The sequence below is a fragment of the Ambystoma mexicanum genome, chromosome 8, assembly GCF_040938575.1.
Source record: "Ambystoma mexicanum isolate Mex_15411 chromosome 8, UKY_AmexF1_1, whole genome shotgun sequence".
Lineage (NCBI taxonomy): Eukaryota > Metazoa > Chordata > Amphibia > Caudata > Ambystomatidae > Ambystoma > Ambystoma mexicanum.
Genome location: NC_090929.1, coordinates 1,367,431,870 through 1,367,456,367, shown reverse-complemented (window position 1 = coordinate 1,367,456,367; position 24,498 = coordinate 1,367,431,870). Strand labels below are relative to the sequence as shown.

At 41.4% G+C, this 24,498-nt stretch overlaps 2 protein-coding genes across 4 annotated transcripts in view; one reads left to right on the top strand and one right to left on the bottom strand.

Moving 5' to 3' along the window:
* Positions 1-24,498, top strand: part of DOCK1 (dedicator of cytokinesis 1) — a 2,312,292-nt gene that overhangs the window by 1,010,583 nt on the left and 1,277,211 nt on the right. The gene's annotated exons all lie outside the window — the stretch shown is intronic.
* The window catches only part of INSYN2A (inhibitory synaptic factor 2A), a 232,177-nt gene that overhangs the window by 60,995 nt on the left and 146,684 nt on the right, over positions 1-24,498 (bottom strand). For both annotated transcript variants that reach the window (XM_069611485.1, XM_069611486.1), the window contains exon 3: positions 15,239-15,310. In XM_069611485.1, coding sequence (XP_069467586.1) covers positions 15,239-15,310 — 72 coding nt within the window. The remainder of the gene's footprint in view (positions 1-15,238; positions 15,311-24,498) is intronic.

Here is a 24,498-nt window from a genome sequence, read left to right as displayed (position 1 = left end):
TTTAGGTGCGCTCGTCACATTTTGCGAGAAAATTGAAGATATATGTGCTCCTCTTCATTACAATTAGAGGGCTGAAAACATTCATTCTCTCCAGGATCGTTTGCATTCTCATTTATACCAGTGCATGCATGCGTTTAATTTCTATTATTTTGTTCGATCAAGGTTACCAAAGGAGAAGGACTATTTGGCTTACTAATTCTTTTGCCAGGTATGGTTTCTAAATGTGGGTCACAGACAATTATAGCATTTCTAGGTCCATCTCCCTTTTCCGAAATCATATATCTGAAAACATCAAGTTTGAGTGAATTCAATTTGATGGCCTCCATGTTGGTGTTTGGGGAGACCGGTATGGGGTCATGAGTGTTATCATTCTGTGCTATAACAGTGTTTGCATATGCACGCCCTGTCGTGGCACTTACCATATCACCATCCATTACTTGAGTTGCTTAATTGCAACTCTCATTTTTGTATTTGCCCAACAATTTAAGTATTGCCATACGAGTCAATTTGGATTTCTCTGATTGAAAATATGCCTGGGCAGAGAAAAACCCTCTAATTTTTGGACTTTTGAGGACACGTCACTCGGCATCTGTTTTATGTGTTCCAAAGTTGAATGCGTAACATCATGAGCCTTGTCTATAAGATTTAATAGGCCAGAAATTACAGGAAAAGGAGATTGATCGCTAACATGAGGACAGGACGGATATAGCTCTTCCGGCAGGTGCAGACCCGAATTTATACCCATATAATCTTCCTCACTGACACCCCCAGTTAATTTACCATTGGAAAGAGGTTTTTGCAGGGTATCAACACTTGCAGCTGGAGGCTTGAGTGCATTTGTTTGTGAACTGGTCGAAGACAGGCCTGCACCAGATCTAAAATCCACCTTTGCAACTACGTTTCTTCCATTTGCCCCTTCGTTTTGTAAATTGTGAAGGTATATCCGTTCAACATCTGAGGGCAGAAATACAACAGGCGAGCTGGGATTCAAAGCAATACAATATTGTTTTTCTCAATCATTCAAAAGAGATGGAGCCAAGATAGACACATCAGTAATTTGAAGTTCATTCATTGATACAGGATTTTTATTTTCCTCTACTACCGATATGTCTGTTGTTTTCTGATTAATCGCCAATGGATATAGAATTTGTATTATTCACAGAATATCGTTCCTGCAAGGATTGTTTGCTAACTGGAGTGTTCAACATCGAAGGAGCCATGCCATCATTTGGCTCAGTTGCTAGTGACTGTTGACTATATGGGAAAGTAGAAGAAACAGGATCCGACACAAAAGGAAGAATTGAGTGAGCAACTAATAGGTAATTTGTAGCTGACGAGTTATGCGATAAAACAGGTGCCGTTGTGTTTAGCGAGAGACATACATTGGTCTCATGTAAAGATTTACCACTCCTTAAACTACCCACCATTTTCTATTTAAGCAAAAATCAACAGTACTCTGTTAGCAAATAAAACACCTTACTTTCTGATTTTTTTGCCATCCACCATCACCCAACAGCCTAACAGCCCAACAGCCTCTACACTTATGAGGCACTTGTGATGCACGCGCGATATGCATGAACCACTCAATTAAGGGAATAATCCGAAGTCGAGGCTGTGTTTGGGGCGTTACCAGGCAGTGGGTGGATCTATTTGGATGTGCAACGTCACCATGACCTCAAAAAGGAGAAGTAGACGGGTCATAAGTAAAGCAAAAGTGAGTTTGTGCTCCACACAAACACCAGCGTTAAATGCAAAGGACACACTGTCAATAACAAAGTCCACCTGTTTACTTGGAAAATCCTTGTCCATAAGCACGTTACGAGTGCCTGCTGCTTTCTCTTGCCGACTCAAAAAACAAACGGCTCACGCAGCAATCCTCTCAGCAGGAGAACAACGAGGCAGCCCAACAGCCTCTACACTTATGAGGCACTTGTGATGCCTTTTCTCTCCTGTCTGACTGTAACCAGCACCCAGATGCCCAGGGGCCTGGTGCGCTCATATAAATGCCTAAATTAAAAAAAAATACATTGTGGTAAAGCCCACAGTGACCGTCAATGCTGGCAGTTATGGGCCCCTAGCTTACTTTATCTGCCATCACCTTCTGCCCAGACTAATAATGGTTTTGTGGCCCATAAATTCCAATACTGCCTGATGCAGTGGTCTTTACCACTAAAGTAGACCACTGTAATATTCATCTGCCGATTGGAAACCGGGGGCAGGCAGTAAGCTACACTCTGTCATATCCCTGCTACCAGAACATGTTCTACATTGAGGTGTCCTCGGTTGAATTGTTTCTCTTGGTGAATCTCATTGACTTCTGCCTATCTGGAAGAGGAAGAAGCAGAAAATGTGCACTGCAGTGAAGAGTAAACGACAAGGGTTGAGCACATGGCAATTGTGTTCCTGCTCCACCAAAAGCACCTGATGTAACTGTCATAAAGGGACACCAGAAGCTGCTGGTCTAGGGCAGGGAAGAAAGCCTTGTCACAACCTCTTGTCTTTGAGTCTATAATGCAGGAGCAGGCTTTTACTGCTGGTAGAGGCTGCTGTGCCAGGCTACGTGGCTGTATTGCTGAATATATAAAATCGGGAATACCCTGACAATCATTTTATGATGAAAAGAAAATGAGATGCCTTTCAGGCATATATTTTATTTTCTAACAGTTTTAAGATGCTGTTATAGTTGTGTCCAATAGTAAATTAACTGAGGAAATAGTGTGATATTGAACTGTGGTAAAGCAGGTGATGGAACCTTGAAAGAATTGTGATATGTTGAATTGAGCTGAATCGGACAAGGCAAGTCTGAAGGTCTTGTGTGAACTCTTTGAACTGTGCGAACTGGTCAACCAAAAGGAATTTTTGAAAACCCCAGCGATTCGACTTGGGGAAGGGAGTTGGAGTTCAGCTCCATTGCCATTCTGACTTTCTTTTTATACTCTTTGTTTTGATACATTTCCAGACACTTAGTTATTGTAAAAGCATGAGTCAAGCATGTTTTTCTGACATAGACTTTTTTCTTTATTTTCACTAACTGACATTGACTCTTTTATTTTACTTTGATGGTTGAGACTACTCCCATTATAGAGAAAGAGCTAGGAGGTCTTCAACCCCCATTCAACACTTAAATAAAGGTGTTGAAACGTGTATCCTTGTGTCTGTGTCCTTACTTGTGATACCATGCCTGCCTCACATATGGTGTCAGCAGTAGGATGCGGCTCAACCGAAACAAGTTGTAGAACCATGAAGTTTCAAAAACTAAGTAACAGAGCCTCAGACCCAACGGTAGCTACAAAAGGCCCCATTGGGTTCAACATATGTAGTAGGAGGGGAGTGTCTATCCCTTTGAGAGAAAGGTGAGTTATACCTAGTGATGTGGTCCTAATACCTCCCCCTGGATGTTACTTGAGATTAGCTCCCAAGTCAGGACTGGCCTGGAAGTTTTGATTGGATGTACCAGCGGTAGTTATTGATCCTGACTTCAGGGGAAATATAAAGGTTCTCATACAGAATCATGGGGAGATAGCATTTGAAATCCAACCTGGGGATAAGCTAGCTCAAGGTATACTTGAAAGAGCCCTGCTCATTTTGTTAAAGGAAGAAATAGACCAAGAGACCACAGAAAGAGGTAAACTGGGTTTTGAAGAGGATGATAAAAGCCCAACCAATTTTACCATCTGGTATTAGTAAAGAAGAACCAGATGTTCTCCCTGATTTAGCCATTGCACAAAGGAATGATCCCTTGCTATCTGAAGCCTTTCTGCAGGTAATACCGGAAATGGAGTGAAGGGAAAACGGAGGACTTTTCTTTTTCCTGAAACAGGGATTCTTCTATATGGGAGACATTTCAGGGCAAAGTTGGTATAAAATACAATTGGTAATACCTCAAAGTCACCAAATGATTTTTCTTGAAATTGCACATTCACATCTAACAGGGGGGCATTTAGGACAAGTAAAAACTCAAACTCAGATTAGTGGAAATTTGGATTGGGCAGGAATATATGCAGACATGTGAGATCTGTCAGAAGACCAATACATATATTCCACCTCCCAGCCCCTTTGAATCCATTGCCAATAATTGAAGTTCATTTTTCCAGGATTGGAATGGACATAATTGGTCCACTTGAAACATCTAAATTGGGAAATAAATACGTCCTGGTAATTGTAGATTACGCCATAAAATACCCTGAAGCTTTTCCAATGAGAAACAAAATCATGCAACAAATATTGAAACATCTGCTCCCATTTTTTTCTAGGGTCGGATTCCCAAAAGAAATCCTAACAGACAAAGCTACAAACTTTATAAATGTATGGGAAAGGTGAAAGAGTTATTGCATATTGCCACCTTCAGAACCTCCGTTTATCACCATCAAATGGATGGGCTTGTGGAACAATTTAATAAGACCCTCAAAACAGTTTTAAAAAAAACACTGTTTTTACAAAGATGGGAAAGATTGGGATTGCATGATTCCATTGGCCGTATTTGCTGTAAGAAAAACCCTACCAGCTTCCACTGGTTTTACCCCTTTCGAGCTATTGTATGACTGAGAACCTAGGGATGTCTCGGGCACTCTCTCAAACTGCCACAAGATTGCAAGAACATATGGCTTCAGCCAGGAATCTAGTCCATACTTGTATGTAAAAAGCCCAATGCCAACAAAAGCTTTGCAATGATAAAAATGCGAATTTACGATCTTTCTCTATTTGACAGAAAGTAGTCCTCCTGCATACTTCCAAAAATAAGTTTGTTTCGAAATGGCATGGACTCTATGAAATAACAGAAGTGACAGGGACATGTAATTACATTGTGTCACAACCTAATAGACGCCAAAAGACTCAAATGTTCCATCTTCATCTTTTAAGAGTGGAAGGAAAACCCTTCATCCTCACATTCTACCATCTTATCATGTTTAATACCACAGAAAATGGATAACCTAACTCTAATTCCCCGGGAACTTTCAAGCAGTAAGAAAGAAGATCGAACCAATCTTGTTGTACAATTTCCTGATGTCTTTAGTGAAAAACCAGGAAGATTAAGGGGAGCCTACCATTACATACGCACTCCTGTAGGTAAGGTGGTGCATTTCAACCATACCGATTACCAGAAGCCCGCAAAAAGAGTGTCATGGTAGAAGTAGAAAATATATTAAAAGCTAACATTATTGAATTCTCTTCCACGGTCCTTATCCCTTAGAACTAGTTACAAAACCTGACCAGAGCTGGAAATGCTGCATAGACCTCAGGAGGGTAAATTCAATTTCTTCCTTGCCTATGCTATGTCACGTATTGACGACTTAATAGATAAATTAGGGGATGCAGTCTATTTTTCTACCTTAGACCTTACCAAAAAAGGTACTGGCAGATCCTCTAACATGAGCCTGACAAAGAAAAAACTGCATTTTCAACCCCAACAGGACTATTCCAATTTAAAGTCTTTCCCTTTGGAGTCCATGGTGCCTCTGCAACGTTCCAAAAATTAATGTATAGAATTTTGTGACCCTATTCTAACTTCTGCGGGGCATACATCGATTACATAATATATAGCAAGACATGGGGAGAACATCTCCATCACCTTTATACCATCATGAGGGCTCTACGCAAAGCTGTGCTATCAGCTAATCCAAAGAAATGCAAATTGTCCCTGTCAGCAGTAACATATCTAGGCTTCTTCATAGGAATGATAGTGTACAACCCCAAATGGAAAAAGCTAAGGCTGTCCTTGAAGCACCAACAACTAAAACCAAAAGAGATCTAAGAGCTGTCTTGGCATTAACTCATGATGGCTTAGAACACCCCATACTATTTGCCAGTAGAAAACTCTTTCCAAATAATTCTGTTTTGGAATTGGAAGGACAAGCCAAAAAATATGCCATCCTAAATCTCAAGTACTATCGATTAGGAAGGAAGTTAAAACAAATCACTGATCATTCTCCCCTTGTATGGATAAATCAGCGAAAGGAATCTAATCTGCGGGTTATGCAATAGTTTCTCGACTTAAAGCCTTACTGCTTCACAGTTAAACATAGAAAAGGAAAGGACCAAGGTAATGTGGATTTCCTTTTTAGGTTCACCTATGAAGCAGTCCTGTCCATATCGCATAGGAGAAGGGTATGTGAAAAACCTGAGGGTGTTTCACGACTCATTCCCTTGGGATCCCTTTTTCAGGTGGCCTGGGAAGGGCCATCGATATTGGACTCTGGGGGTGGACAAGCGAGGGAAGATAACCTGGCTAGGGGTCCTCAGGAGTGGGTAAGAGACAACTGAAGGTGAGTCATGGTATTCCCCATTTCCTGACTGCTATCCACCCCACATTCCCTCTACCTTTATGGGATATTACAACTCCCACAATTCCCCTCCTATCTTTTTCTACCAGAAGTACAAATGAGGAAGAGGAGTGAGACTAGGAACATTACATCTAATGATCTGCAATAGCTCTGTCCCACTGGCAAGTCAGGGACAGGAACTCGGTCACAGGCACGCACACCTGAAACACATTGACAATCAGACAGAGTATAACAGGTAGAGCACAGAAGCACACAGAGAACAAGACCAGGTACGAGAAGGAACAGCTGAGCAAAAACAGCCAGAAACCAGTCTGAGGAGAACAGAAAGCTGAGATGCGGACCAACTACGAGTGAGAGCAAGAGAAAGCAATGCAAGGCAATTGCATCTCCAAGAAGCCACAGAGGTTCTGAGAGGAAAGCCAAGAAGCTGGAGACATCCTTTCTTTGATGTGCCGCTAGGTTGCTTGTTTTCCTGGAGCAGTGAGGGTACCTGGGAAGGTCTGAGGGGTTAAAGGGAGAGACCCAAGGAGTTGAAAACAGTCACAGCCGGTGAGGTCTTGAATGAAGGCAGAGACTGGTTTATGAACACACGAGTGATAACACTATTGCGATCAAGGTCACGCATATGAGTGCAGACGCGTGGAGAGAAAGATTCAATTGTTCAGAAGTACAAAGTAACAGAGTGGTCCTGTGAAAAAGGAAAGGCACATTATCAAAAATCTCTGTGAAATGTAAAAGACTCTCCCAGCACAAAGGGAGCTAAAAGTAGTTTTGGGAAATGTCAAAATGGTCATGCATGGATTTGAGTAAAACCATGCAATTTCGAAAGTCGTTGGTGTGAAAGTGAAACAACAACCAAAAAGTTTGGGGAAGGGAATCCTAAAGTTGGAAAATGAATTGAAACAAGCTGAGACCCAGACTCAGGTGAGGGAAGCGTGAGAGGCCTATTGTGGAAACTGTTGTGAACTTGTCTAAAGTAAAAGTCCAGACTCGGGTAAGGGAAACCTGGGGGGGCTTATGGTGAAAGATTAACCCTGAAACCCAGTTGTATCAGAACTGGGTTATGTTATGATGAAACTGAAGCAGGCAAGGGACGCCTGTGGAAACTCTGTGATATTGAACTGATGGTAAAGCAGGTGAGGAAAGCCTGAAGGAACTGTGATATGTTGAATTGAGCTGAATCTGACAAGGGAAGTCTGAAAGTATTGTGTGAACTCTTTGAACTGTGCAAACTGGTCATCCAAAAGGAATATTTAAAACTACAAATGATTCGATGTGGGGTATGATGTTGCAGTTCAGCTCCATTGCCATTCTGACTTTCTTTTGATACTCTTTTTGTTTTGATACATTTCCCTACATTTAGTTATTGCAAAAGCGTGAGGTCAAGCATAGGTTTCTGACATAGAATTTTTCTTTATTTTGACTAACTACATCGACTCCTTTTATTTTACGTTGATGGCCGAGACTACTCCCATTATAGAGTAAGTGCTAGCTAGGAAGTCTCCATCCCCCATACAGAACTTAAATAAAGGTGTTGAAACGTGAATCATTGTCTGTGTGTCTGACTTGTGATACCATGCCTGCCTCACAATTAGAGGTAAGAACATGTCCAAGGGATTGTAATGCATCGCTGTCTCCACGTAGGCGGCACCAAAGCTATTTTTTTGGTATACCCAACCATGCAACTTTAACAGCCAGAATCAGTAACTTGTTCAGTCTTAATTGCATAAAGGTGCATCTCAAAATTGCACAAGAAAGCTGGAAAATATACTACTGTGATCTGCAATAAGGGAAATGCAATCTGGTAAAAGTACAGAAAGGGAGAAATCTACTCACATGATCATGATTAAGAGCCCAATCCCATTCTAACGCTCTTTTAAAAGATCCCAGAAGTACACCCAACTTCAAATTCGGCTCCAGGCACCATACAAGTTTTTCAAAATGTTTTTGTTAATTGCTTTAAATTCCAATAAGGCCGGGCTAGTCCCCTTAACAATTTCATCTCTCAAAAGTACAGTGTATTTAGTCGAGCAAATTATTTGTATGAACAATTTACCTATGATTATTTACCTCTGTTTATTTTCACCACATTACTCAGAAGTCAGTCCAGGCTCTATTCTTATTGGTTGCATAGGTGTTGCCTTGGATAAAGCCAATATATGGTGCCAAATGTAGCCCTCCAAGACGCTGACCCAATTCTCAGTCTATTTAGGAACTTTCCAATTCATATGCTATGCTGGTTACTATTTTTTAAAGGTAAAGCAAAACAATATTAATTAGGCTATATAGAGCTTTAATTGTAAGACATCTTTTAATCAAAAGCATAGTAGTCATTGCTTTGGTATGGGACTAAAGTATTGATTCTCTTCGCTGTTCCTCAACATAACCCTGATAGCAATAACTATATAGTTTGTTCATCTGTCCATCTACAGGAGGTAATCTCAATCTATCTCTTTTTTACCTTGCCAAAACTTATAAACTTTGATTTGTCCAGATTTAATAACAAATAGTTTGTCTTTGCAAATTCCATTAGGGTATTTACACGTTTGTTGTGTCAAACATTGTGAGGGCATCAGCATAGTCAAGATATTAAAATGTAGTTCAGCCCAATCTGGGGGGGAGTTACTTGGTTTGCCCAGGGACGCCCCCCAATCCGGCAAACATTTGTTAAATAAAAAAGGGGCAAGTACACACCCATGTTTTACTCCCTTACCAATAGATATTGGGGCAGCAAATTCACCAGCACAATTCAGTCTTACCAGTGCAATGTTGTTACTGCGCAACAGTTGATAAGCATAATAAGGTGCTTTGGCATCTTCAATCTCTCCCATAGTTTTGTTGAGTCAATGGTATCAAATGCCAAAGCAAAATCAACAAAAAGAATTTAAAGCGGTAGAGAGGACTTAGCTCGTCTGTTGAATCAAATAATTAACTATGTGTATGTTGTAAGTTGAGGAGGGGCCCTTCTGAAATCCCGTCTGGCAAGGACTCAAAACATGTCTGTCACCAATCCACCCCTCAGTAGTACGCAGCAAACAAGAGGCAAATAGTTTACTAGATCCATCTAATAATAACAATCTATAGTTCTGTGGATCCTCTCTTTAGCCTTGCTTAAACCCAGAGATGATATTAGACTGTTTCCACAAGATGGGAATACTGCCCGTTCTAATAATCTGCTCAAACAGAGATAGCAGGATGTCCGCCCATAAATCGGAATTTGCCTTAATGACAATATACGATAAACCAATGGAGCCAGGTGCTTACATTGGTTTAAGCTTCTTAATTAATCCAACATTGTCTTCTTTTTCAAAGCTAATATTCATGCGTGTTATTAGAGGGAGTCTGAACACGCAACAGTTGATATGAGTCAGCAGCCAATAAATCATACTATACGCAATTGGCGTGGTTACGCAACAACTGTTTCGATTAAGAGGGCACAGAAAATCTTGCCTGATAAGAGATTGCCTTCAGCAATATATGTGTTTGACTATACACACACTTGGTCTCGCTAGGCAACAGTTCATGTGGTTGATTGGGCAGCCAAACCTTGCTGTTCAAATATCAACTTGATTAAAAATCAGTTGAAAATGGTTAAGCAAAAGCTGGTTTGATTACACAAAAGATGGTCCTCTGTATGAAAACAAGCCTGGGTATGCAGCAGCAAATATGCTTGATACCTAATAAATATTGCTGTGCTACAAGTGATTGAACTCAGCAGCATGTATGTATGGTTGTACACCAAATAAGTTAAATGAACAGTGATCTGTGCGTAAAGTGGGTACATCAGCAATTGATTTGAAATCTGCACATAAATTACATCTGGCTATGAGAAAAAAACAGTCTACCCGACAAAATTGATTACATGGCAGGTAATACTAGCTATGTAACAGTAGATTTGATTCTTATTCAGGTAAGTAGAAATGCAGTTATGGTTATGTCTATGTAATGCTATTGTCTGGCAATGCCATTGATTTTATTTTACATATGTGGGAATTACTTGACAATCCAGCTATTGAGCTGGGGACAGCACCTAGTCAAAGAGAGCACCAATGTTTTACCTGGTATAGCCATGGTCTGTCGGGCCACACACTCAAGAGGTCGGCAGGTGCAGTGCCAGGGATACCAGGCAGAAAGGTGCAACCATCTTCCCTTTGCACTTCAACGACTGCCTGGACAAGTCTGCCTTGCAACAAGTTGATTTGTTGAGTTCTGGGATCATGATGGAAAACAAACAGGCTGGAGGGGATGAGGCTAGGAGGCTGGAAAGGGCATGCAATTGAAAGACCAAAACCGTCTGGCCACCAAGCGTGATTTCAAAGAAACTGACTGCCTGATTATTTCAGGGGACAGGAAAAGCAGTGAGGCTGTGCTTGCAGATTGCAGTCGGAGAACCAGCACAATCAGTGTTCTGAGACACATGACCATTAGGAACTCCAATAAGGATGGAGATCATGAAGGGAAATGTACGGGATGCAAAGGAGCAGACGAGGATGCTTTAAAGGGCACACAATTGAAGTAACAATCACCAAAACAGTCTATTAATCGATCTGTGATTTCAAAGTAACTCACTGCCTGATTATTACATGAGTGAGGCGTCCATTAGCACATTTATTTGTGATATAAAACAAAATTTCAATCCATTTTGTTAACCTAAATCGAAAAAAATAGCCCTCAACTAATACATTCATCCAGTTTTCTCTTAGCCAATAGTGTTTATAGTTTTTCCACTTTTGTCAGTCATTTAAATGCTGTAATCTAATACACGTAGGAAAAAAAAGACTAACAACGATTAAGGATACAGTTGGTGATTACTCACGGTTGTCAAATAGATATTGTTTGGCGTTGATGCTGCCTACGTTTTGTTTATAACTAGGGCAAGCTATGAGGAGAAAAGGCAGCGTCAGAAAAAACCTGTTCAAGGTTGTAAGATCTAGAAGTGCCAGTACAACCATTTAAGTTATTGCATTTATTAAGAAAAAATCCTTGATTTTCCAATCCACACAAAAAGACCACTTAATTTTAATGGTAGAAGTGGAGGGACTTCAGTAGGAATATTAGCCAGGGCTGGTTTAAACTCTAACCCACAGATACAATTTGGAACTCAGAACCCCCCCAGATTTTACAGGAATTACTATTAAATTTTAAGATACATTTAAATACACTTTTCTCCGGTGTTAATGATTTAGACATTTTCTTTGTTGGGATCTAATACATACACCGTGCCTGTCAAAATGTGCCGTTTCATATCTCTGTGTGCTGCACTTACAGCACAGGGAGACACGATTACAACAATGTGGATGCTGAGTCTTAAGTTACACTGTATTCAGAAGTGGACCGTGTAGAGTGGAACAGTTCAAAATGGGTGTATGGTTTATGTTCGGAGTCTTGTGTATGTTACCGCTAATTAAATAACCGGTTTTACAGGATTTCTGAAATTCCTTGAATTCAATAAAAAACATCAAACCAAGAGGAGAATCAGGGATTGTTACTTTCTGAATACACTCCACAGAGAATCTCGACATCCTAGCTGTCACAGACACATGGCTGCACGAAGCGGCAGACCCAGCCCTCACACTAGCGGTCCCACAAAACTACCAGATAGTTAGAGCAGACAGACCGAATGCTAAAGGAGGCAGTCTAGCCCTTTTGGCTAAATCCAATTTGTCTATAAAACCGTCACCTCCTAGCCCATCCTGCGAACTGCTTACCCTCAAGCTCTCCATATCCAGTTGCCGTATTCTCACTATCTACCTACTCTACAGGCCCCCAGGACCTATCAGCACTTTTGAAGAGGACCTATCTAGTATCCTAGCAAACAATATCAAAGACTCCACACAAATATTACTACTGGGCGACTTCAACCTTGGTTTTAATGACACTTTAGACAAAAATGGCCAAACTGTAGTGAATATCCTGCCAGAGTATGGATTGACCCAAATAGTCTCTTCTCCTACCCATGAAAAAGGCAGGACCCTAGATTGGGTTTCAGACCTGAATTGTGATACATCCGTCACCAAAATCACCCCCCAACATTGGACTGACCACTATCTTATCTCTTTCGCCATAATCACTCCCTTACAACAAGTTAAAAATATAGTCATGGCACCTCCTCTCCCGACAAGATGCATAAAGAATATCACTCCAGACAGTTTACTCCCCCTTATCCTGCCATCACTGAACTCACTACCTAACACTTCCGATCCCAATCACATGGTTGAAACCTACAATAGCACCATGTGTGAGGCACTAGACTCTATTGCGCCTCTTAAAATGCGCAGAAGTAAACCGCATGCACACCTCAATATGTGGTTCTCACCGCATGTAAAAAAATCTGAGACTTCAAAAAAAGAAATTAGAAACCTTATGGCATCATGCTCCCACTGATGAAAACAAATTAACCTTAACCAACTTTGCCAACAGTTACAAAAAAGAAATCATCAAGACAAAAAAAAGACAATGATAGAATATCCAAAGCTAGTTCCAATACCAAATAACTATGTGTGATACTACGTGATATGGAATCCACCACTCCACCTATAGACCACGCCCCTAAGGATAATCTCTGGTGTACTAGCATACAAAAACGCCCTAACGAATAAAGTGGACCTAGTTCAAAACAAGATTACAAACAAAAAAAGCCTCGCTATTCAACCATGAACTACCTCTCACTGACCCTACAGAATCTGACAAATCATTACAACCATTCAGATTGACCAAAATCTCCATCCAAGAAACTGAAAAAATTATCTCCACTCTAAAACCATCCAACTGCCAAGGCGACAACTGCCCAGCCCAAATTATAAAAGAAGCATCAGGAGACCTTGCCCCATTCATTTCTAAACTTATCAATGCCTCCTTCTCAACTAATATGGTCCCAAGTAACCTAAAACAATCCTGGGTCCTACCATTATTAAAAAAAACAGATTTTAGATCCATCCATCCCAGCTAATTACAGGCCAATCACCCTTTCTTTTAAAAATAATTGATAAAGTAGCATATATGCAAATACAGTTTTACCTTGAGGCTAACCACCTCCTAGGTTCTCGCCAATCTGGTTTTAGGCCTCAACATGGCACGGAAACGGCTCTAATCGATCTTAAAACCCAAATCGACAAGCTCAAGGACAACAGGAAAACAGCTATGCTCCTCCACCTATACCGGTCTGCAGCCTTCGATCTGGTAGACCACGAAGTACTATGCAGACATCTGGCATCAGCTGCTCATTTCTCTAAAGATGCAATTGCCTGGGTCCAATCGTTCTTGAACAATAGAACGATGAGAGTGTTCTCCCCATCGGCATCTGCTGACCTCATTCTAACTACATGCAGCGTGCCATAGGGATCCTGTGTCTCACCGACTATGTATAATATATTTACCAAGCCTCTGTTTGACAAATTGGACAGGCTGGGTGTCACCTACACTAACTATGCAGATGACACCCAGATCCTTATCCCACTTTCGGGCAATTACTGTGACGACTTAGCCTTGGTAAATTAAATCCATCTCCTCATTCGGGCATGGATGGCAACCCATGGTCTATGCCTGAATGACGACAAAACAGAGATTCTGATCTTGGGATCTGCCTTGAACCTAAAAAAACTGAACAACTATTTGGCCTTTAATATAGATGGAAACACAATCAAGGTTATGAAAGAAGTAAAAACATTAGATTTCTACCTTGATTCTTCCCTAACCCTAGGGAAATAAGTCAACGCCCTGGCTTCCACATCAGCTTACACCTGCAAGCTAATCAGGGCCTGCCGACCCTTCTTATCTAACGCAAGCTGTATTATCCTCGCCAACGCATTAGTATTGCCTAAATTAGACTATTGCAACACCCTCTATAAGGGAGCTAATAAGTACATTTTAGATAAACTGCAGCTTCTACAAAATAATGCGCTAAGAACTGCTCTGAACATTCCTAACAGAGAACATGTGTCGGACATCAGAAGAGAAAGTCGCTGGCTGAAAATGAATGATAGAATCCTGCTTATAACAGTGACCCTAACTTACAAAGTGCTTGAACAATGCAGCACCCCCTTACCTCACAGAGAGAATTGCAAGGAAAACTTGTTCCCGACCTTCCAGAACGACCAATGCATTTTGCTTAAACATTCCCAGATTTAAATTGAAAAAAGTTGGAGGAACCAGCTTCCCAGTGAGAGCTGCCCAAGTCTGGAATGCCCTTCCCATCCACCTGAGAACTGACCAATCCCGTGTCAGCTTCAGACAGAACACTATCAACTGGCTGCGATCCAACGATAATTAACCTGTCCCACACTACTTAGCTAACTTATTGTATATAGCTCTGCTCGCTCTTCACGTACGTTTTCTTTATTATATTAACTACATCTGTATCCTACTTGATGCCTTCATCCTATGTTAACACGTTTTCTCTGTAACTAAGCTTTAAACTCACGTTTTATGCTATTGTGCGCCCAGTTACCCATGGGTTTGGTGCGCCTAATCAAATAAATAAACAAACAAATGCATTTCAGGTCTGTCATTAAACTGGGAATCACTCTGTCACCCCTATCCAATGGGAAGAAAATTATTTTTACTAACAAGTGCCCGAATTAGAAATGTACGGTACATTTGGTCTTTCATCTTCCCACACAGTGTTTCAATATAAGGTGCATTAGATCATACATATTTGTTTTGGTAAGGTTAAAGAAAAATGATATGATTATTAAGATAATAAAGAAATGCAAACATTATTATTAGTGCAGCATAGAGAACTGTGGTCAATACTTGCCTTTACTTTTCAAGTGTTAAATATATTCAAATCATATAAATATGCTCCTTTGGGAAATTAAACCTTATCTTCCTACACTTCGATGAATATCTTTAACAAAAGTAATACCTTTTTATCTTAGAGGATCCTTTGTGATGCTAAACTCAACATTGAAAAGTCAAAGTATCATAACATGTTTTATTTCATACTGTTAATAACATACCTATAGATAATACAGGCACTGTTCCTGCAAGTGTCACAGTTAGCTGTATCTTGACCGGTTCGATAGGACAGCCTACAATGAAAGAAAACAAGATCATTAATGTGCACCCAGATGAGTTGTCAACTTCGCATTGATGTTTTGTAGTTTAATAACCATGTGTATTTGCTCTTATGATTATTTTCTGAAATAACAAATAGTGGTTTCTATATAGAGGTTATTGACAAAGCTCCACTAGTTGCATTGAAATAATTTTCTATAACGCTACTTTGATTCATTTTTAAACTCTAGTGTTTGCATCTGCCAAGGTTGTTAGATCATCTTCATTGGTAATTGCAGTATGTTCATTTCCAGATGTAATTCCACAGCCTTGGAAGGCTTCATTAAGCCAAATCATTGTCTGTTTTCGACCTGCGGGCGGTGGCAAAGGGCATTAATGTTTCGATATATAGATACGGTATGGTAAATTGGTCACCAGACAAAATACAGGAATCAAAGCCTGCAGGGGCATGAAGGCAAAGGCAGAGTCTAGCATACAAGATAAAGGAATATTTTACTTTGTATTGTACTCCAATAAATTATCAGACTCTGGCCATTTGTTAAGTAAGTGATTTGATGGAAAGTAATGAAACACATATATTGCCTATGGTTCTTGTTAAGGCTAATTTATAAACTCCATACAAAGGGTTTGTTGGATAGTGTATCACTTTCTCAGGAGAACATGACCCATAATTGAGCGGACGTCTAATTGCAATGGCAGCCAACAAGGTACTTTCAATAAAAAAATACAATGTAAATGTGAATAACCAGCGGCTGGAATAGATTAGTGAGAAAGAGGGCTATGATTTTTTTAATCTAAGGGGGATGTAACTATATGGTAATCTGGCAGCGCCTGTTTGAAATGTTGCATCAGTATTTATTCTTATTTGATGAGACATAAAATATATTATAAAACAGGCTGTGAAATCACAATGTGCTTTTGGTGCTTAACACATTGTGTGTTGTGTCAATGAGGGGAAGAGTAACATTTTATACCTGGGGAGTAGCTTGAAATTTCACATTTTTCCCAAATATAGAATATAATGTATATTACAAGACGCTGTCTCCTGTGCTGCATTTGAATATATAACAGGTGATTGCTGTACATTCTGTATAATGTAAATGGTGTGTTTGAGGCATCCCAACTTAAATATGTTTGGTAACAAATGAATTATCTCATTGATATGCTAAGCCACATGTCTTCAGGAATTGGACATTCCTACAATGTTATTTTGTGACTGAATACATTGTGGACCATCAAGAGTGTGAAGTGGAGACCCAGGGTGTTAATGTTGATATAGGCTCCGACGGCTAGAGTACCATTTTAGTTAAAAAGGAAGTGAAGCGTGAAGGACATTGCAGGGATTGTTTGACTCGAATCTTCAGGTGGAAGGACATTTTATTTGAAGGTTGGTAGTGATTTACTGTTACATCTATGGTTCCATGTTGCAAAGAACATGTGTATGGCTCTCCTTCATTGGTTGAACAGTGGTAAAATAACCTCTCCATTATATAGTCTTGGATTACTATATTCATAAAGAAACTATCACTGGTAACCTATTAATACATACAGGAAAATTAATAAACACTGCATTCTTATTATCAATTCATATCCTAAAATGTATAAAGCATTTCTAAAGCGTAAATCAAAATACTTGCAATAAATCTGGAAGCAATGGCAGCAACACAAATTAATTTGAATATTATTTGTTTTATTTATACATGTCATTTTTAGTGTTCAAATGGCAGTGCTTTCAAAACCATTTTTCACAGGGATGCTCTCATCCCTGTGGATTGTTTCTATAATACGATGGGATGTCATAAAGCCCAAGAAATATGGCTTCCACCCAGTGCGGCAGCATCATATATATATATATCCAGGGGGACATGTAGAGGCTTTTCAGGACTTGGTTGTCCACGATTTTAAAAAAATCAGGAAGCAACGGGTGCCTTATAAAACTAATTTTACTCCATCACAACAATGCACCATGAACGTTTGAGTGCGATGACTGAGTGCGTTATCAAACCATCAGATAAAGGCATGAACATCGTCCTTCTGAATCGTGGTGACTACATCAAAGAGGCTCATAGACTATTGTTGAACAAGGATTGTTATGCTAAATTAACTGAAGATCCATCAGAAATCATGAGCAATAAACCTGGCCATCTTTTGCAGACATGGAAGGAGAAAGACTTGTTGGATGAGGACATTTGTTCTTACTTCCATCCCAAGTTCCCGGTGATTCCGACTATATATTTTCTGCCTAAAGTACATAAGAGTCTCACTAGACCTCCGGCAGACCTATAGTCACACTATGCGGGGCCCTGTTGGAGAATACTTCAAGATTTATAGATTCAACTTTGGTGTCGTTTCTTATCACTCTGCCTTCTTATTTAAGGGACACCAAAGACTTTCTTAGCCACATAGATGGTATACCATGGGAATCTACCTATCTATCAACAACACTAGATGTGGTCTCTCTCTACCTGCCTTAAAGCTTGTGAATATTTCTTGCATACAGATTCCTTGAATTATCTCCAACACTCTCAAATTATTCTTGAGATGATTTTGCTTTGTCTAACGAACAATTTTTTTCTCTTTGATAAGCAGTTCTACATGCAGTTACAGAGGACTGCTATGGGTTCTACATTTGCCCCCTCGTATGCGAACTTGCTGATGGGTTGGTGGGAGAAATTTGTGGTATGGCATCCTCGAAACAGTCAACACACATCCAAAATTTCTCTTTGGCTAAGATACATTGATGACTTGTTTATCATTTGGGAAGGTGCAGAATGGTTGGATTTTGTTACTATTCTTAACACCAATTATCTTAATCTACAATTCACTGAGAGCCACAACAAGACTGCTATCACATACTTGGATATTCTTGTTACTGTGGCTCAGGGTGAATTGACTACTAGCCTGTACAGAAAGCCCACCAGTTCTAATATCCCACTTCATGCCAAGAGCAACCACCCCACAGCCCTTAAATGGAGTATCCCCTATGGGGAGTTCATTCGCATACAAATAAATTGTTCTAAGATTGAAACCTTCGATTGCGAATGCGCCCTCATGGCTAATAAATTCAAGCAACGGGCTACCCTAAGCAAGTTTTGGAGAGAGCTTTTTTGAAAGCTAGAAACAAGGACCACTCTCAGCTTCTGTTAGCAGACACTTCGGAACACATAACCACTAATACCAGTGAAACACGGCTTATTTTGACATATGGAGCTAGTGCCCATAATATTCGACAAGTCATGCAGCGACATTGGCATATCCTTAAATCTGATGAACATTTAAACACAATCTTGGGTGATCGTATCAACATTACTTTTCGGCAATCTACCTCATTTAAGGATACATTAGTTCCCAGCTTTATGAGGCCTATTGATAATGCATTGACTAATGGTTGGCTTAACAACAAACCATGTGGCTTCTACAAGTGCTCCAAGTGCAAAGCTTGCACGTTTGCTGTTAAAAAGACTTGTTACATACATCCTATCCTGGGTAGCAATATTAAGATCGCATCCAGAATCACTTGTGATACGGATCATGTGGTTTATGTTTTGAACTGTCCATGCAATATGTGGTATGTAGGCAGTATGAAAGGCAAACTGAAGTTGAGAATACTCCAACACATTCGAGCAATAAGAAATATTGATTCAAACTATCCGATGGCTCTGCATTTCCAGTCCCAACATGACAGCAGATTGGAGGGTTTCTCCTTCTTTGGTATTCGGACCATGCCAAAATCACCCAGAGGCGGCAATCGGGAGTTACTGTTGAGGCAACTGGAGACGAAGTCCATTTTGGACCTTGAGACCAAGAAACCTAGGGTTCATAATCTTGACGAGGAGTTATACACGTTTTTAGGCACCCAATAGTATACACTTGTTTTTTATCTTTGATGAATTACTCTGATGCTACAGGTACCTTTAATGCTTTTCTATGACCCCTTAAATATCCATTCTTGTCCTAGAGTATTCTCTCCTGATTCTAGCTACCATGTACATTTACTTTTGTTCTGACGTTTCTTTCATGGTTGTTTTTTCATGATACTGTGCAGCTTATCTTGTACAACATTGTTTTTAACATGATCACTAGTAGGGTTTGTTTTTAATATTGATCATTGCGATGAATATTTCTACACAGAATGCCTTTTGGATTCCTTATGCTTTCTTACTCTGCCCTTTATTTTGTCACGCCCACCCCATTTCTTTTTTTTCTTTTCCTTCTTTCCATATTGGAGGATACTTTACATCTTTTTAGATCCAGATACATATTTTGTAGGGATTACCCAGTCATGGTATATTCCTTTGTGGGTCCATCCTGCCTAATATTTTTATTGGGACGCCCTAGCCCATGTGTATTATTTTTGGTATACACGCATTTCACCGCGGTATTTTTCATCGCGTGTTTTTTCATCGCCGTTTTTATTTAGAAAAAAACCTCGTTTTTTTGGGGGGGTTAAAAAATTAAATATATGGTTGTGGGTGTAAGGGAATAAATAAAAAGGGGGGCTCAGCAGGGTAACCCCCCCAAAAAAAACGAGTTTTTCAGAAAAAAAACGGCGATGAAAAAACCCGCAATGAAAAATACTGCGGCGAAATAACGTAGAACCTTATTTTTTTCCAGTAGAAGGTTTACTAGTAAGTTAGTTAGCCTTAAATATTGGGCTTTTTTATGGTTGTATGCACTTTGCACTTTATGGTGGATGAATTTGTTGATTATTTTACAGTTGTCCATGTTTGCACGGTTTTTCTGTCATGTATCCTTTTACAGAGAGAAGAGTATTTTTGATTATTTTAGATACTATGTCATTTTAATATACAGTGATTTTCTTATTCTTCTCTGGTAGTTCATTGTATGGTTTTATGATTTTCATTACCAGCATATTAAGGAATACATCAGTGCATCCATGGACGTAGAGCACTGTGCATATTATTACTACTGTAGAGATTTCAACCTTCATCCCCTTCCCTCCATTCCCTTTCTCCCTTACTTATCTGCTAAACACTTTTGCACTTTCCCTGCTGCACTTCCCTATGCACTTTACACTGCTTATACACTGTATTATCATGCTTGATATGTCCCATTTGCACTTTGGTATTGGCATGATGTAGACCATGTTTTTATGCATTTTTGAGACTTCAGATAATTATGGAGCATGCTTACACGTTCGTCGGTAAATGGCACGTATGTTATTCAGACTGCGGGACTGAACTGAGGAGATGGTTGTATAACGACTTGGGCGCAGATTATTTTGTGTAGATGCAATGTTTACTTACATGGAAGGCATTTACGGACTAGGCTTCTTACTTATTAATATTTTGCATCGTTTAGAGGCATGCTATAGTCCGTTTGCCTCCTGTGCATTGCACCAAAAGTGGGAGTTTTTTACATTTATTTTTACTTTTCTGTTGCCCCTCACAGATATTAGTTGTGACTAACACCATATTTTTATCTTGTTATATCTTTGGTGTTCTGAGACATCTGACATATTGTGTCCAGAGCGGCGAATTCACTGTATTATTTTCTCCCTTTTACATTTCCTTGCGTCGTTCGCCGTCTCCTCTTCAGTTCCTGCATTTTTGATTTCCAGGGCACTTGTTGAAGTACTTTCAATTACTAAGCAGTTATTTAATGGTTTGATGACTATGGAATGTACTTTATTTATATGGTACAGACAATAATGTGGTGCTTTTTAATGCTACGACATGGCCGTCAAGTGTCTATTACATGGTACTGACTTGTGTTTAGGGACATTCTATGCACTGCTACCATAGAGTTTGTTTAGCTCTGTTAAGGAGTCCCTTTTCTGTCATTCCCTACCTACATGAACAAGCGGTCGGAGCACCGGGAAATGCGTTGTTTGTTATTCAGGCTTCTTCCCCTTTTTCATGCACTTTTACTAATAAAAGAATACTTTGTGCTGCCTGGTTTTGCTGTCAAGCCTTTTTTCTTGCTGGGACGGACTTCCTTCTCTCAGCTGCTCTTGGGAGTGCAACCCGCTGGATTTGCCCTGTCTAGGGGCACAATTTTCGTTTGAAAATATATATATATATATATATATATATATATGTATATATATATATATTTCTGAGGCGTGTGGAATCTGCTTAGATCACATGCTGTGCATAGGCTGACATCTAGTAGAAGCTGCGGAGTATTACAGTTTGTTTTTCGAAACTCGAAAATGAGCGTCGACACAGGGCGTGCCAGTAATACTATCCCTAGTGTGACGTCCACTGTACCCATGATCCCTCATGTGTGTAGGACCCTCGGATTGTTTTTTTCCGCCATACTTGATGGAAGCATTCCACGGAGTTCCCTGGCTTTCAGACATATTTTGCCAAATCAATAATATTTCCCCGTTTCTTCCACCCCCACGTTGAATCATCGAGTTTCGAAGTTCGACGCCGGCCCGGAGAAGAAACAACCGTCGAGAGCTGCACGACGGACTTTGGGCCTCGGAAGGCCGCTGGCCTTGGCCCGGGCCTTGGAAGGCCTCTGGTCTCGGCCCTGCAAGTATGGAGAGTGGGTGGTGGTAACATACTCTACACAGGGTGTGTATGGAGGGTACCCCTTTCAAATTCTGCCCCAAGTGCAACCTCAAGCATCCTTGGGTTGACAAACACACCACCTGTAACCTCTGGTTGCCGAGGGACCACCCCGAGGCGAACTGCAGAGCGTGTAGCCGGTTCAAGGCTAAGACACTTAAGGACCGCTCCGCAAAGGTTGGGCCCACTACGCCAGGCAACGCGAGGCCATGGAAGCGGAGGGCACCTTCAGTGATGGCAGCGACGCCGTACTTTCGGACGGCGAGGGCAACGAGGTGTCAAAAGATGCCCAAGCGCAAGTCCCCGACCTCGGAAGGCTGTCCGGCAGGGCAGTTATGGGGAACAGCCCTGGTGACACGAGCGCTACCCACACCACTTCCACAACTAAGCACTCGAAGTCCAACTGAGACTCGATGCGCGTGTCAAGTTCTCGGAAAGAGGCACACAAAGAGCGGTCCACCGAATCGGTGTCCTCTGGGCGTTCTCGGTCAAGATCGCCTCACGACACCAGGCAACCATCCACAGTTGCCAAAAGTGCCTCACTCACCATAGTCTTGGAGGTACACTCGTCAAAAGATGAAGCCGACCGCAGCCCCAGGCCGCTCACCAAGAGTCGGCGTCAGCAGACCATTCGGCGGCTGCTTCCAAATCCCGACGGCCTCACTCTAAGGAAAGGGACACTACCCCCGAATCTCGAAGCCAAAGCTTGGCGTCAAAGAGCTCTGAGAGGGTGAAAACACCAGGGAAACACTCTTGCACTCATGGGGAAGGGGGGAAACAGCAGAAGAAACCATCTCACCCTTCTTCTGCACCACAGTTACATCAAGACAGTTCTAAGTCTTCTGATAAACAGCTAGCCAAGACCCCTGCACAAGCCCATAGGTCCAGTGAAGTCACAGAAGGGGTACCCTCTCAAGGAAGGGTCATTCCCAGCTCCAAAAAATGGACCAGTGAGGATATAGACAGGGTTATGTCTAGAATTTGCTCCCTAGCAGACTTCTACGCCATGAACCCAGAACACTTCCTCTCTTATTTCCCCGACGGTGCTACTCCCTCAGGGTCTAGGGACCCGCAGCCCCCTGGTAAGAAACCTCGGTTTGAGACCCCAACGCAAGGTTGGTCTCCAGACCCTTTTTACATCCAGCCTTACGCCCAGTATAGTGAGGATTCACTACAGGATGAGGATCCAGACTTGGTAACGTTGGACAACCAAACTGGGGTGGACTATTATGGGGATGACGAGGAGGAAGATGACCCAGAAGTCTACAGAATAGACTCCCCGGTAGGCAAAGAACCTCAAGTTACCGACTCTCCAGTCGACAACCAGCCCCTCCTAAATGAGGTCTTGACTAGAGTGGCAGAACACTTCCGCATAGACACTCAAGGGGCACAGTAGGAGAGGGACTTTGCTGAGGAACTAGTAGGAGAAAAGAAACCCATTGCTCAGGCCATTCCAATTCTCAAGTCCATTCAACAGAGAATTGATCCTTCCCTTCTCAATCCTAACCTCACCAGGGCAGTAAACCCCAGAGTCGAGAAATTGTTCAGAGCAGCCCAATCAGACCCGCTTTACATAAGGGGGGCAACTGAAGCCTGACTCCCTGGTAGTTGATAATACCCGGAAGAGGGCAGGAAAGCCTCTATCATCATATGAGGCTCCCCCCGACAAGGAGAGCAAGAAAATCTACGGGTTGGGAAGGAAGGTATCCTCCACTTTTGCTTACCAGGCAAGAATTGCCAACTCCACCACTCTGCTGGCTAGTTACAACTGCCACCAGTGGGAGTAAGTAGCTGTCCTCATCGACTCCGCAACGGAACCCTTAAAGGGCCAGTTGGCCCAGGTTGCGTCGGAGGGGAGAGCCGTGTCCAGTTGCATCCTTAAGGCAACCTTTGATGCCACAGATAACGCCGGCAGACTAATAGCAGAGAGCACTGTCATTAAAAGGCATGCTTGGTTAAGACAGTCAGGGTTTAAACCCGAGACACAAGTATCCCTAATCGACATGCCAGTGGAGCCTAATTGACTGTTTGGCAAGGAGGTAGAGGACGCATTAAAAAATACCAAAGATGAGTATGAAACTCTTCCATCCCTGGGACAGTTAACCAACAAGCCCCCTAATCAAAAGAGGCAATAGTAATTTTCGTTGCCCATGTGGCCAAAATTCACAAAGAGGCTCCAACTATTCACAGGGGCAGGGTACATCATGGGGTAACAACCAGCAGTCTACCCAGAGTTACAGCAGAGGAAACAAGAGGGGCCGTAGTAAGGGTAGAGGCAGCCCCAGCAGAGGCAGCACGCCTCCTGCAAAATAGTGATGCCACATTCAGGGTCCCTTCTCACGCATCCCCAGTAGGGGACACATTACCAACTTCACCCAAGCTTGGGAAGGGATCACATCAGACAGATGGGTGCTGTCCACAGTGTCCACATGATACTGCATAGAACTACTCGAGCGTCCTCGAAACCACCCTTCACATCAGAAAATACATTCCTCAGACCACCAGTAGATCCTACTCGAGGAGATCGTCAATCTTCTAGCAAAGGACGCGCTAGAACTCGTCCCGGGCAGCCAGGTAAACAAGGGTATTTATTCAACTTACTTCCTTGTACCAAAAAAAAGATCTGACAATGCACCCAGTATTAGACTTACGCCCTGCAAACA